The sequence below is a fragment of the Pogona vitticeps genome, chromosome 2 (genome assembly GCF_051106095.1).
Source record: "Pogona vitticeps strain Pit_001003342236 chromosome 2, PviZW2.1, whole genome shotgun sequence".
Lineage (NCBI taxonomy): Eukaryota > Metazoa > Chordata > Lepidosauria > Squamata > Agamidae > Pogona > Pogona vitticeps.
This window is the reverse complement of record NC_135784.1, coordinates 68,932,286-68,948,234: the sequence shown is the minus strand read 5'-3', so window position 1 is coordinate 68,948,234 and position 15,949 is coordinate 68,932,286. Positions and strand designations below refer to the sequence as shown.

Sequence of the window (15,949 nt, the reverse complement as noted above, 5' to 3'; positions counted from 1 at the left end):
TTACCGGTGTTAAATTACTCTGATTCATTTCAGGTGCTTTTGACCAGAAATAAATTGATACAAATGGGATACATGAGATACATGGATACATTTTTAAGTGGTCTATTAGTATTGCCTACTCTTTGATTTGTATTTTGTATTAACCACATGGCTGTCTTTTATTTCTATGTATGGACATTTACCTCTAGAGACCTATAGCAAACATTCAGCAGCTAACATCCAAATGGCACTGATATTAGATATCCAAAGTGCTGCCACTGATAGACCTTGATCTTGGCGCACATTCATCACATCCCATTTATTTAAGGTTGTGATGTATAATGACAACATGTGCAGTGACAATGAGTTAATTTTGTTAATTTCTACGAGCTATTTAGTACCATAAGCAATAATGAGGAGGGCCGTTGGCAAAACAAACAACCCCCCCAAACCAAATGCATACTAAGAGTTGAAATTATTTTGAAAATACTTTTGTGAGAGGAGAGGACTTACTCTCGAACAGTGTGCAGAGTGCTAGGAAGGAGCCACAAATATGATCTAAAGAAAGCATGTATCCACAAAATAGGAAAACACTGTACTCCAACGAAATTAGATAACTCACCAGAAATAGATACCTATCTTGAGCTGTGCCATTCTTTGCTGATAGCTTCTGAATGTGCCCCTCTTTAATCAACTCATTGGCTGGATTAACAATATCCTCTTCTCCCCCAAGCCGCTCATACACTTCTAACAGCTTGTGCATTTTTTCCTGCAAGCAGAAGAAGAAATGCAGATTGAACAATCAACTACTCTTTGCTAGAGATGAGGATATTCGTAAACAAATACAAAAATCACCGCCGCAGCTGCACCTAATGTGGATCTGATGCCTGGGACCAGACCATCCACGGTCGTGTCCTAGCACCATGAAGATCCCGTTTTCCCACCAATTGCAGTAATAGCTCCGCTGTCTCCCTGGTCGACTGGCCACTCTCACCCACTGACCTGCCAGCACATGCTGCTCCATTCCTCCCCATTGTGTGATCTTCTAGTCCAAACAGGAGCTCAGACTTCCCTTCTCTGCCTCCTCCAGCAGCTGCCCACTCAGACAAGGAGGTGGAGCAAGGATTCCTGCAGTGCTGCCTTTGAGTGGCCAACAGCTGAATGAGGCAGAGAAGGGAAGTCCAGGCTCTTGCCCAGACCAGAAGATTGTGCAATGGGGAGGTACAGAGCAGTGTCAGTAGATGAGATGGAGGAGAGGAGGGCGAAGGGAATGCAAAGCATCTGTGCTGCTGCACAGATGACCTATTATGAAGGGGCACAAAGTATTGCATGCCCATCTCTACAGAACATCCTTTCCCAAGTCACTCTAAGTTGTAAGTCTCCAACATATGGCATTACTAGAAGAGCTTTCTCAGATAACCTCACTGAACAGGACTGATTCATACAGAAGGAGGCATTATTCTAAACAACCTAGTCCCAGGCAGATCTGGTCAACAACAAAACCTACAAACACTATAGTGCAATTCCTTTGTCACTGGTGTAGTAAAGGCATGGCAGCATATCCTACTAAGCTTCCTCAGCCATATATTTTGCACCAGCTGCAGTTTCCAAACTTTCAGAGCCATCATAGCCTCTTCATATTGACAATACCATGCACCAAATCCCAGATTAAACACCCCCAACAGCTTTAGATGCCAAGCGGTACTGAGAACAGGACAATATTCCGCAGCACCATACAGTGTAACTGTAGGGGGCCAAGCTACTATCTCAATCTAGTTCCAAAAGTATAAAGAAGATCAGCATATTACACCTGCTATCCCCAACCCATGCATGCATTTAAGGAGGAGATCATTTGTCCATGATATTGAAGGCTACTGAGAAATCGAATTAAATGAACAGGATTATGCTCTCTCTATCTCACTCTCAGTAAAAGCCATATGTCTGTGGTGTTTCTTCTAGGAAAGTGTGCAGTTCAACCAGAACTAACCACCTGGGTCCAAAGGCAGGCATTCACTCACCATATGTCTGTGGTGTTTCTTCTAGGAAAGTGTGCAGTTCAACCAGAACTAACCACCTGGGTCCAAAGGCAGGCATTCACTCACCTAACACAATTCAGCCTTATATAAAATCAGGTAGCTTCTGAAATAAGATTTCCTAATTACACTTAGAAGCATTCCAGTATCACTTGATGTCTGAAGCCCGACAAAAACAAGAGGAATGAGACTCATGGTGTCTCAGTAGGGATGATTAAAAACAACTCTGAAATGCGAACCTGAAAAGAGGAAGAAGCCACAACCATTTCCTGTAAAGAACACCCAGACAGAGGAAGATGTGTTAAGTTAATACACTGTCTATAATAATTTCTTACAAAAACAGAAGTGACACAAGTTGCGGGAAGAAGCCAATATTTAGATCGGCAAGACAAAATGGCAAGGTTAAATTAGGGGCTGTGGGACTGAGGGAGAGGAAATCTTTAAAGTCTGAAAATTGCTACCACCGGATGATACTCTGCAGACAGGTTTTCAGCCAGTGAAGCTAAATCATCACAATAACTTCAGAAGCTGCTTTTGAAAAAAAAAATAATTGCAATGAGATGCTGAAAACAGCCAGTTGCTTTGGAGCAGAGTGACATTCTAGATCACAGACTATCATCCTACCAACATGCTTAATTATGAATGGCTTCAGTATGTCATTATAGCTATTCTCCTTCAAAGAAGCTAAGCTCTGCGTTTCAGACACTTCCTTGATTTAAAAAAAACAACGCTCTGGACAGTACTTTGCAGTCAGCAGTCATTTCCTATTGACTGTTACCAGATCTGTTAAGAGACATACATGCTGTCTGCATTGATGCCAGAGGTAGTGAGTGCAGCTTAAACGTGTGTGCCGTTTTTCTGAACCTGTCTTTAAAGTCTAATCCCATCCATCTTTTCAACACGACCAAACCAAACTGTTTTGAATAATCTGGGATATATTTTCACTGAACGCATATGTATATATGATCATGCTGCTAATTTACCAGAATGATGGTTGACTATTGCAATAATTGGCACATTTAGAATATACAGGAAAGGAAATGTAACTCAATCAAAGAAGAACATTTCAGGACTTGCCACATAAATCGCTGGTAACTGGCAGGCAAGAGCGAGCAAAATGTCATCTCCCCCAACAAATACACTCATATGTAGAAAGGTACTGATTTATGCCTGAGTTATATCTATACAAGAAAGCTTCAATCAGTACGAAAACCATCATTAAGGCTCACTGTGGTAATGAGGAAATCACCGATTCAAATGAGCATCTCAGTTAATGGTGCAAATGATGATGTTTTTACACATTTTCTACTCACCATCTTTCGGATGGCTGCATTTGAATGGTTTGCTGCTGTGGAAATGAGCTCCAGTGATTCTGCAAGACAGGCAGGAGCAGTTAAAGATTCTTAGGATTGTTATCAGTTAAGAGTGAACATTTATTTCCTGGCATATACAGCTTGATTCCTAAATTGCTGCTACACACAAACAGATCATTGCATCCTACTTCTGGGCTTCTCAGGGTCAAGTGTACATACAAAAATGTTCCATTTAATATACTACTGAGTTGGGTATTTATTTTTAATTACAAACAATTAGATAGGTAGCACGGAATGGACAACTATTTTGAGGTGAAAAATATTTTGTACAGATTTCAGTCTCAAAGTTCAGAAAATGGTTCAGACCTAAAGAGCATGTTACACATAACCAGTTATTATGCTCAGACACAGCCCTGTATTCACAATTTTCTCTCTCTTTTCATACTCCTTAACTTCACTACTTCCAAGGAAATCTTCTGGGTATTCAAATTTGCCTCATACATCTCTCTAAGGTAAGTGTAAAATCATAATCATTCTGAAAGAGAATCTTTGACTTCTGTCATGAAAATTGGATTAGAAAGCTCTGTGGGATTCTGAATCATCGGAAAACGCTCTGTGTCGGTATGCCAAGTTCAACCAACTGGCATTAGAGTCTACTGGGACACAAATAATACAATACAGATGCAAGCACAATCACAGTGATATGATGCATACAGTATTCTGCAAAATACCCGTATTTTTCGCTCTATAAGATGCACCTTTCCATAAGACGCACCAAATTTTTAGGAGAAGAACACAGGAAAAAAATTATCTGCTTTCTTCTCCTAAAATTTGGTGAGCCTTATGGAGAGGTCCATCTTATGGAACACACCCTAGGGTCCTAGGGTCCTAGGGTGTGTTCCAGGACCCTTTGGAGCCTCCCCCTGCCTCCCTCGGGGGCCAGAGCGGATGAAATCGCCACCTTCTGGGGCTCTTCTGAAGTTTCCCAAGCCTCAGAAGAGCCCCCAAAGGTGGTGATTTCATCCCCTCTGGCCCCCAGGGGAGGCAGGGTCAGTCTCCAAAGAGTCCTAGGGTGTGTTCCAGGACCCTTTGGAGACTCACCCTGTCTCCCCCGGGTGACAGAGCGGGCAAAATAGGTAGCTTCCGATTTTGCCCCCGCTGTCCCCATGGGGGGTGGGTGGGGGGGAGCCTGGCAAGGGTCCTGGGAGGCTCCCTTGGACCCTTGCCACGCTCCCCCACCCCCCCATTGGGCCAGGGGGGGTAAAATTGCCAGCTTCTGGGAGTGTTTGGAAGCTTGATAAGCCTCCAAACACTCCCAGAAGCTGGCGATTTTACCCCCCCTGGCCCCGTGGGGGGGTGGGGGGAGGGTGGCAAGGGTCCAAGGAAGGCTCCTTTGGACCCTTGCCACCCTCCCCCCACCCCCCACGGAGCGGGGGGGGGTTAAAATCGCCAGCTTCTGAGAGTGTTTGGAGGCTTATCAAGCTTCCAAACACTCCCAGAACCTGGCGATTTCGCCAGGGCTGGCCCCGTGGGGGGGTGGGGGGAGGGTGGCAAGGGTCCAAGGGAGGCTCCCTTGGTCCCTTGCCACCCTCCCCCCACCCCCCACAGAGCAGGGGGGTTAAAATCGCCAGCTTCTGAGAGTGTTTGGAGGCTTATCAAGCTTCCAAACACTCCCAGAACCTGGCGATTTCGCCAGGGCTGGCCCCGTGGGGGGAGGGTGGCAAGGGTCCAAGGGAGGCTCCCTTGGACCCTTGCCACCCTCCCCCCACCCCCCACAGAGCCGGGGGGGTTAACATCGCCAGCTTCTGGGAGTGTTTTGAGGCTTGGGAAGCCTCAAAACACTCCCAGAACCTGGCGATTTTGCCAGTGCTGGCCCGTGCGTGGGTGGGAGGAGCGTCACAAGGATCTGAGTGAGCTTCCAGGACCCTTGCGACGTTCCCCCCACCTGGAAGCTGGCGATTCAGCCGGTGCTGGGCCCGTGGGCGGGTGGGGGAGCCTCGCAAGGGTCCTGGAAGGCTCACCCGGACCCTTGCGACGCTCCCCCCCATGGGGCCAGCAGCGACGAAATTGCTGCATTCACACCATTAGACGCACTGACTTCCCCACCCACATTTTGGAGGGGAAAAAGTGCGTCTTATGGTGCAAAAAATATGGTAACTTACAAAATCCCACCCTTGGTTTTACAAGTCCAAACTGATCAATAGCATGAGGCAACTCCCCGCTCCACCATGGATACATTTTGATGGAAAAGAGAAACCTGGATTTCTTAAAGGCCTTAAAACGAAAAACATACTTCCCAATCTCTGAATGAAACTTTATAGAAAAATCTGGTTGTTCCTGACAATGTAAATTAAAACTGTACATACTTTCAGCATCTTTCCTGTCTGGAGACTCTCCAGGAAGTTTTTTAAGATAATCCTTCAGGAGAAGTTCATAGCGTGGAATTCTCTGCACAGGTTCCAGCATGTGATGCTGTAATGTCAGATTCCCACATATTTCTTGTTTCTGTAATAAAGGGGGAAAACATTCTGCCTGATATTTTTCTATATCCACACACACAAACCATTTGGTAAACTAGAACTGCTGGCTTTTTTAAAAAAATCACTAAAAATTGGTTACAATGGCAGATAGATGTTCAAAGAAGGTGAATGCATTTGGGTAAAGGATGTCTAGCTCTCTAAAATTCATAAAATAAAACATGGGAAGGAAGATATATTCAGTGTAATATGTCACACTGACATAAAGCTTACAGTTACAGATAGCTTCTGTAATTTTAATCTAGGTAAATTTTAGGCTATAGTAGTCCTCCTCTAAATTCCTACCCACTTGACATTCCTTTCTTGTCCCCTAGAACAAATAAAACAGAAATAACTTATATCATATTTCTCACAAAACAAAATAGAATCCCAACTACTGGCAAGTTAATTAAGCTACAAAGCATTAATCAGCGCAATGGCATGCTAAAGTAGAAACATTATTTTAACAAAGCACAAACTGATTTTCTTCTGATTTTTTTTGCATGATCCAATAGCCAACATATATTTGCAATATGATCTCTGCTGTCTCTTCCTTTTTGAATCCAGCTTGAACATCTGACATTTCTCCACCTGAGTTTTAATGCTTTCTAATTTTCAACCAGATTTTTCAACTCTGCTTTATTTGCCTTTAATCCTATTGTTTAAATTTGTGGCTTTCTGGGAAGGGATAGGGCCATATTATGGCCCAACAATACATGGAAAGGATTTTATAACCGATTAAGCATACCTGTACATTCTGAATGATATCCTTAAAAGGAGATGACCTCTGCATCCATGTGTTCACCAAATCCATTGCTCTGTCAAAATTCTTTACATATTCTCCATACATCTTTAGAAATGGAGCAAGTTTCTGAAGGATATCCCCTAGCCTTGGATTTGTATTCCTGTAGAACAAACAAACAAAATTGAAGAGCATGGAAACGAAAAAACTTAAATTGATAGGGAACTATAAATGAATCAGCTCTGAATAGGACCACTTTCTTCAGGTAGTATCATAAAAAAGCATGAGGAGAGACTGTTAAACATATTCTTCCTTAATTTGTTCTCTTTCAAATCCCCTGATGCATTTGTAATCTGTTTCAAATTTCACAGTTCCAACAAATTTGGTGTCAGCTGTCCTCAGCTAGCACATTATTCATCCAAACTGTTCAGGTCATTTATTAACAAGTTAAATAACAATGAATTTTTTGGGGAACATTAAAAATGTTTGGTTCATTGTGAAAACCCTCTCTTGATTTTGAAAATTATCCACTTACATAGCCTTCTCTTCCTCATGTCTTTTAATAAGGCATTGCCACTCCCAAGGATACACAATATTTCAAGTCCAAGGGCCACATCTTGGTTTTGGCTGGGGCCACAGATTTATCCCAAACTACTATGTTTCCTTAGAAGCCTTTGAAGATTAACTTTGATCAAAGCTGTCTTTTTAAATGATATTGTTGTTAATAGTAGATGTGTAAGCTTTTCAATAACTAAAATACAGAATGTGTCTTTGACCTATCCCACCCTGATTCTACATTTTCAAAGACTCGATACTTCCCACTGAATAAGCCAGGGTGGGCATGTGTGGCCTTCCAGATGTTGATGGATTGCAACTCCCATTAAAATTTAACCAACACAGCCAATATTGAGAAATGCTGGGATGTCTGTGAGATGTTCAGTAATGTCTGTGAGAGCTCATTTTGTCCACTTGTTGTGCAGCTTAGGATGATGGAAGGATGAAAGTTACTGAAGCTCGGGGAAGAAATTCTCTAGCTTGATAGCCCCATTTCTTTGTTAATGAACCACTCCCACTGTCTCTATTATCTGTATCCTGACCTGGACATGAATCTTATCACTAGAGAATGAACATATGGAGCATATGTTTTGCACTCCTTGTGTATGAAGACATGGATTTTGACCTGCAAAAGCCCATACTGAAATAAATCTGTTAACCTTGAAAATGCTATAACATTTTGCCTCCCCTCACCCCTTTTACTTTTGCCAGCACTCCAAGACAGACTAACACAGCTACTTCTTTGGAAACAAATATAACAACAGTACCACAGAACTGAGCATTGTTACTTATTAGGAATAGTATAAAGTTCTTAGCACAGAGTTCCAACTCCAGTCCTCTGAAGATGCCGGCCACAGAGACTGGAGAAACGTCAGGAAGAAAAACCTCCAGAACACAGCCGAACAGCCCGAAAACCCCACAACAACCATGTTTTTAATCCTTTGTTTACCCACCACTCTTCCATAATCCTTGTCTTGAGCTCAGGCAGGAGAAACTGTTCATGGAAGCGATAAATGGAAGAAATATTTGAAAATATTCCTGTTATCACTTCAGATGGAATCCCCGCCTCATTCAATCTGGTGCAAAACACCTGCATCAAAACAGACACAAAACAATCTAACCAATACCAGATACAAAAATCTAGGAGTTATACTAATGCAATGTAGCTGGAGCCTGACAGATGACTCACTGTTTTCTACAGGATATTTTTGGAATATTTCCTCAAGACGTAGTCAAGAGAAATGTAAAGTTTATTAAAAGGGCTCCTCAATCAAATGCAGCAATACATCATTTTGCAATTAATCACACCTGTTTAATTTCAAAACCACTTGCTAGCTGTCCAGGGTGAAAGCCAATATTAAAGTCTGCTTTTCCTCAAGAGTGTTTAATAGGGATGAAACAGAGCATTTCAATTGCAAAAGCAATTGAATTTTCTAGATATGTTCAAGTACATATCTTTTCTAATAACTTTCTGCTGTGGGAAAAACCCCAGATGTATGCTAAATAGAAATGCCCTAACAATGTGGATCAGTGATAACTTCTTGCTTCCATACTACACATTGCGCAATTGGTTAAAGGCCAACAGACATCTGAGTCAGCTGTGACAGATAATAGTGTTGGAGGAAGAAATTAACTGTCCAAAGTAGTTATCATCAGTTCTACTGATATATTTAGTTAAAAACAAAGCAATTTGGTGGGGAAATGTACACATTTTGTATATCCATCATGTGATATTCCATGATTCTTTTTCTTTATGTTTTATCAAAGCTGACGTCTTCCCATTAAGGTTCTTTTAGAAGACTCAAGGATCATCAGATCATTTTCTTAGTAATTTTTACCAGTCACCATAAGCCATCCAAAACCCATCCATGCTATTAATAAACATTAATCTATAGGCTCTACAGTTTGAAGACTGTCTGATTAATTGCAGATGGAGGATTTTGCAGAGGAACCTATCTAGTCAGATTGAAGAAAAACTCTTATAAATTCAATTGGATTCACAACTGAGCATGTGACTAAAAGCTACTGAAAATTATTGCATTTCATTGGAGGTCATGTGATGTAAACATGTTCAGTAGAATTTAACAAGTGGCAACTGTTTAAAACATGCAAGTCACTCCCTGACATTGTGGTAACTATGTTATAAATATGTAAATTCAACCCAGTGGTCTAATGATCATGATTCTTAATTGTTCCCTGTTATAGTCTACTGTTCTGTGCTGTCAAGCAGAGTGGGACTTTTGGATTTTTGGGGTACCAAGTTCCAGAATCCTGCAGGAATTCCCCAAGCAGAATTCTAGGAGATGCAGCCCCAAAACAGGAGTACACAGACCAGCTTTCGTACTCCCATAGGTGCCCCCTTTGGCATAATTTTGCTGCTGCTGCTGTTCCCTAGTGCTTCCTCCGAAGGGTTACTCATTATACTCTATAAAGTGCTCTTTCAAAAGAGCAAAGAGCACTTTATAGAGTATAATGAGTAATGAAACCACCCTTCCCAGGAATCGTTGAAAATCCAAGGAAGCACCAGAGTCCAAAAAAATCCAAAAGTCTCTCTCCCTACTGTCAAGTCACTTCAGACTTACAGCAATGCTATGAATTACACTAACCCTTTAGAGCCCTGGTTCTTGGTCTTGGGTACCCAGATGTTCTTGGACTAAAACTCTCAGAAGCCTTCACCACTAGCTGTGCTGGCTAGGATTTCTGGAAATTATAGTCTAAGAATGTCTGGATATGAAAGGTTGGGAACCAGTGCTTTAGAGTGTCCTGTCATTAACAACCTTGTTCGTGTCTTTCAAATGGAAGTCTCTGGCCTCCTTTCCTAAGTCAATCCATCTCTTTATTCAGTCTTCCTCTTTTCCCACTTCCTTCAGTTTTTCCCAGCATTACAGTCTTTCCCAGTGAATTTGCCTTCTCATTATGTCACAGTATAATGGCTTTAGTTTAGTAATCTTTCATTCCAGAGAGAGTTGAGGCTTGATGAACTGTCCAGTCAACTAAACTGATCTAGCATCACTTATTTTAATTTCTGGAAGTCCATGGTATATGTAAACAATCCTACAAAATGTTTCAAATAATTTGGTTTTTCTTGCCATTTCCCCCCACTGTCTAGCTTTCACATTCATAGCAATTGAGAATACCATTGCATAGATGATCTTGGCTTTGGTCTCTAGTAACACATCCTTGTACTTGAGGATCTTTTCATAGCTGCCTTTCTGATTGGCATTCTTCTTGACTGAACCAAAATATAGAATATTTTCAACAATTTCCATTTCTTCAGCTTTTAAAGTTATATAATTCTTCTCTTATGGGACGTGGTGGTGCTGCAAGCTAAACCACAGAAGCCTGTGCTGCAGGGTCAGAAGACCAGCAGTCGGAAGATTGAATCCACGTGACGGAGTGAGCCCCCGTTGCTTGTCCCAGCTCCTGCCAACCTAGCAGTTTGAAAGCATGCAAATGCAAGTAGATAAATAGGGACCACCTCAGTGGGAAGGTAACAGCATTCCGTGTCTAAGTCGCACTGGCCATGTGATCACGGAAGATTGTCTTCAGACAAAACGCTGGCTCTATGGCTTGGAAACGGGGATGAGCACCATCCCCTAGAGTCGAACACGACTGGACAAATATTGTCAAGGGGAACCTTTACCTTTACCTTTTACTAATTCTTCTCAAGTTCAGAAAACTTTATTCCACCTTCATTATAATATTAGGAAAGCAACAGCAGAAATGGAGCTAAAGTTAGAAGGTACTATCTAAACTTAACACATGTTTGAACAATTTTAATACTCTGTGGCTCATTATGCAATTCATGTCTAAATTATCTGTGCTGGATGCTTTGGTTCTCCCATTTCCTAACTAAGACAGCTGAAAAAAAATGAAAGCAATACAGCTGTCAACTGAAGCAATGAAAGCCACATGGCAGAGTTAATATTCAAATAAGCTACAAAAAATAGATACTTTCTCAGAAGAGGAGAAGCAAAATTTGAAGCATCTCTTGTACTGCAAGTTGCAGCTCTGCTGCTGATAATCTCTTGAATTACAGAGCTGGAAGGGAAGATCTACTATATGCAAGGAAATGTCTTTCACTGTAAAGCACATTCCAAGACTGGAATGTAGGTATTGATTTTGCGATACTATAAATGATCATCTGACTGCAGAGCCAGAGATTGTGATTCTACTGTTCTCCTTTGACAGAGGCTGGATGCGATGATACACAGAATCCAGACCTGCAGTTCTAAGATCATGGTGATGGTGCTGCTGATGATGATATATTTGCAATTGGACATGATGTTTGCTGGGCTAAGGTGGTTCCATATGGATTAGGAAACATAACAGTTTGGTCACTAATGAAATGGGAAAGGGGATGGGAAGGCCATAAGAAACTCTCCATGGAAGTGAAAAGAAAGGGAACTCAGTCTATTAATTTGTGGGCATCTGCCCTACTGCAAAAACAAAGACACTTTGGCTTGTTTCTGCCACAACAAAGACTTTGCTGTGGCTATCTTGTCTGAGATAAAAGCCTGCTGCATCTTGCTCAAAGAGCACTAGTAATGCCTTGCATATAGTCTGAGAATATATGCTGGAATATACACGCATTCTCCAACTGTCAGGAAAAGAGAGGACATTTTCCCCTACAGAATTCCTGTTGTGAGTATTTTCAGAAATTATATGTTCAGCTTTCCTTGAAAGAAGTATATGCTAGCCAACTACTGCTGTAGTTTGGTGAACCACTGACTACTTGTTCATGCAGTGACAGGTGCTGGTCAATGTTGGAAGGAGTCACAGTTCAACTACATGTGTACCCACTAGGAGGATTGACTGGGCAATGAGTATGTCCAGCTTGGTCATCACACAGAGACTGAGACATCAGAAAGGCTTACTGTAAATGCATGCATTCTCTTTAGAAAGGCAACTACTGGAAGAGTGATGGAAACTGTTATGGGAAACAGGTCGTAAGATGAATGAGCAACAAGACTTTGGAATAAAACAGAATGCAAATACGACAATGTTATTCTTCACATAAACTTACTTGATCTAGAAGATGAAGCCTTCCAACGTATGCTTCTTCTGTATGAAGAAGTTCATTTGCAATGTTAAACAGCTTTTGTGGCTCTGAACACTGCAATAAAATAAAAAAATTACAATGTTCTTTTAAAATAAATATTTCAAGTACCTATAGAATAACAAATACTTTACATACTACTTTGCTACCATGGTTAAAATCTGCAATCCAGTGAAATGAATTCTTCTGTTTTGTTAAGTTGAAGTAGCACACATTAGCTGGTTCATATATCTGATTACAAAGGAAATACTGATTCTCCTTTCTTTTAAAAAAATTGATTAGTAAAGTACAGTCTCTTACAGTGGCTTAAAATTAGCTAAACACTAATTTGCTAACAGGCATGACTCCCTCCAAGGAGTTCTTCAATACGAGGAAAGGGAAGAAACCAAGAGCTGTTCACCTGGCCTAGTACTGACTGAAAGCTGTCAATTCCAACCATACATCTACAATCAACACAGGAGGTTTTAAGCTTTGCTGCTTCAGGGGGAAAAAAACAGCAAAAGCAAATTTAAAAAAAAAGTATTGGGGGACATGTTTAGAGTTCAAGACAAATATGTTAACAGGATATGAACTTCCACAGGCAATAATTTCTCAAACGCTTTGTAAGGAATGAAAAAATTAGGAAACATATGTACCAAGAAGCATACTACAGGATCAACTAAATTAATGTCATTTAGTCCACGTTAATCTCATTGCTTGTGTTTCAAGGAAATTTAAACCTCTCCCAAACATACTGCTCATGCCAAGTAATGTTCACTTTCCTGAAGATGTGTAATTAAAACCATATTGAGAAGGTAGCACAATTACTGTTTCTTATCTGCCACAAATATAGGAAAAATAGTGACAAATTAATGTATTTTTATTTATCTAAAATATTCTACCACACCTTTCTCTTTAAAAAGGGCCCAAGATGGCCTACATCATTAAAAGACAATATATAAAAGCTAAAAACAGTAAATATACAAATATGTAAAAATAATGAAGCAAATGTATTAAAAACAGTAAATAAAATACTTAAAACATTTAAAAGCAACAAGGCACAACATGTTTAAAAACCCCTTTTAGATAGCCAATCACTAAGGGAAAGCCTGCCTAAAGAATCTTTCTTAGTCTACATGAAGATGAACAGCAAAGATGAGGCCAACCTGGCCTCCCATGGGAGGAGTTCCAGAGTCTGGGAGGAGCGACAGAGAAGTCCCTCTCTCATGTTCCAGCCAAACACATCAGTGAGGGTGATGGGACCAAAAGAAAGGCCTCCCATTATGATGTCATACAGAGAGATGTGGCCCCTGGACCCAGGCCATTTAGGGCTCTCTATATATCTGATTACAAAGGAAATACTGATTCTCCTTTCTTTTAAAAGGAGCCTTTTGTTTCTGTTCATGGGGTATTCTTGGCAAAGATACTGGACTGGCATTGCCAATTCCTACTCCAGGTAGATTACGTTTAGTCGGAACTCTCCACTATGACCCGTCCGTCTTGAGTGTCCCTGCATGACATAGCCCGTATCTTCTCGGAATTACTTAAGCCCCTTTGCCACGACGAGGCAGCAATCCATGAAGGGGTTGGGAAAGGAGTATGACAAGGCTGTATATTGTCCCTCTGCTTATTTAACTTATATGCACAATACATCATGCGAAAGGCTGGACTGGAGGAATCCCAAACCAGAATAAAGATTGCCGGAAGAAATATCAACAACCTCAGATATGCAGATGATACCACTCTGACAGCAGAAAGTGAGGAGGAATTAAGGAACCTTGTAATGAGGGTGAAAGAGGAGAGTGCAAAAAATGGTCTGAAGCTCAACATCAAAAAAACTAAGGTCATGGCCACTGGGCCCATCAACTCCTGGCAAATAGAAGAGGAATATATGGAGGCAGTGACAGATTTTACTTTATTGGGCTCCATGATCACTGCAGATGGTGAGATTAGCCCTGAAATTAAAAGACATCTGCTTCTTGGGAGGAAAGCAATGACAAACCTCGACAGCATCTTAAAAAGCAGAGACATCACCTTGCCAACAAATGTCCCCATAGTCAAAGCTATGGTTTTTCCAGTAGCGATGCTTAGAAGTGAGAGCTGGACCATAAAGAAGGCTGCCTGCTGAAGAATTGATGCTTCTGAATTGTGGTGCTGGAGGAGACTCTTGAGAGTCCCCCTGGACTGCAAGGAGAACAAACCTATCAATTCTAAATGAAATCAACCCTGAGTGCTCACTGGAAGGACAGATCCTGAAGCTGAAGCTCCAATACTTTGGTCATCTCATGAGAAGAGAAGACTCCCTGGAAAAGACGCTGATGTTAGGAAAGTGTGAAGGCAGGATGAGAAGGGGACGACAGAGGATGAGATGGTTGGACAGTGTCATCAAAGCCACCAACATGAATTTGACCCAACTCCGGGAGACAGTGGAAGACAGGAGGGCCTGGCGTGCTCGGTCCATGGGGTCACAAAGAGTAGGACATGACTAAACGGCTTAACCAGTGGTTCTTAACCTTGGGTAACCCAGGTGTTCTTGGACTGCAAGTCCCAGAAGCCCCAACCAGCATAGCTGGTGGTGAAGGCTTCTGGGAACTGCAGTCCAAGAACACCTGGGTTACCCAAGGTTAAGAACCTCTGGACTAAACAACAACATAGGTTAAATTAAGAGACATCTGGAGGAAAATAGTTACAGTAGCTATAAAACCTTTTTTTAATTGAAGAAGAGGCTCCATTCTGTGCTGTCAGATTCAGACAGCACTACAAAAACATAGTATCACTTGGCAAGCTCATCTGACGTAAAGACAGGAAGTCTTAGCAAATGATCCTACTTCATTAGAACCAGGATCTGAAGTAGTCTATAACCTCACCTCTGCCCATCATAATTCTGGATGTCTAGAAGCAGGTTTTCAACTATTCTACACAATGATGTTGAAGATATGACACTGCTTCCAGCAGGAAAACAAAGAAACGGAAGAACAAAAGTGTCTGGTTGTGCTGAGACAGCTCTCTGATACACAGTGACAGTCATTCAAATAAGACAAGCTTGGTCCTTTGCAGGTTTTCTTCATGACAAGAAAGATTGTTCCAACTCTTTTTTAACAGGAGTGGGCCACATGTAACCTGAGGAATAGGAAAATAGGACCTCCAGGGACATTTTGGGACACAAGGAACATTTGGAAGCCCTCAAAGCTACCTTGGAGACACCCATTGAAATGTTTAAGGACACATTTCCTTTTTTAAAAAATCCTATTTCCTTATCTAGATGTCTCCAAGAACAGCATGGTGGCAGTGTGTGTGTTCTTTTCCTGTTTTATTATGGGTTTTGTTTGTTTGTTGTGTTTGTGTTTGTTTGTGTTTGTTTGTTTGGGGAGTTTTGCATCACGTTCCTTGGAAGGTCACCACTGAAAACACAGACATGCCGGTCCTGTTAACTTTTTTTTTTTAATGGCTGGAAGTAATCCAAGGTTGCCAACACCTGCCTTAAACAACAACCTTCAATCAAAAGAAATACCCTGTATGATAAGATCATATGTCTCTGTGTTAAAACTGACTGCGTAAGAACTCGTTTGGTACTGACGGAAATATTTTTACATCTCTCCTCACCATCTATGAGGCACACACCTTTTGATCATCCCTGTAGTTAACAAAATAAAAGGGTGTGCCAGAGTTGTACTCAGACGCAGTTAACAGCCCTCTTGTGATATTCCTAAAATGAATGGCTATAACCTAACTTTAATGATGTCTTCTTTTCTAGAGGTTTTGAGGCTACGTGT

General features: G+C 41.4%; 1 protein-coding gene across 4 annotated transcripts in view; it reads right to left on the bottom strand.

Annotated features, from left to right (window-relative positions):
• The window catches only part of FGD3 (FYVE, RhoGEF and PH domain containing 3), a 137,602-nt gene that overhangs the window by 44,225 nt on the left and 77,428 nt on the right, over nt 1-15,949 (bottom strand). For all 4 annotated transcript variants that reach the window (XM_072989649.2, XM_078385341.1, XM_078385342.1 and 1 more), the window contains exons 5-10: nt 12,165-12,254; nt 8,092-8,228; nt 6,590-6,746; nt 5,692-5,830; nt 3,326-3,384; nt 602-748 (exon numbers count right to left, since the gene is read on the bottom strand). In XM_072989649.2, the coding sequence (XP_072845750.2) occupies nt 602-748; nt 3,326-3,384; nt 5,692-5,830; nt 6,590-6,746; nt 8,092-8,228; nt 12,165-12,254 (729 nt within the window). The remainder of the gene's footprint in view (nt 1-601; nt 749-3,325; nt 3,385-5,691; nt 5,831-6,589; nt 6,747-8,091; nt 8,229-12,164; nt 12,255-15,949) is intronic.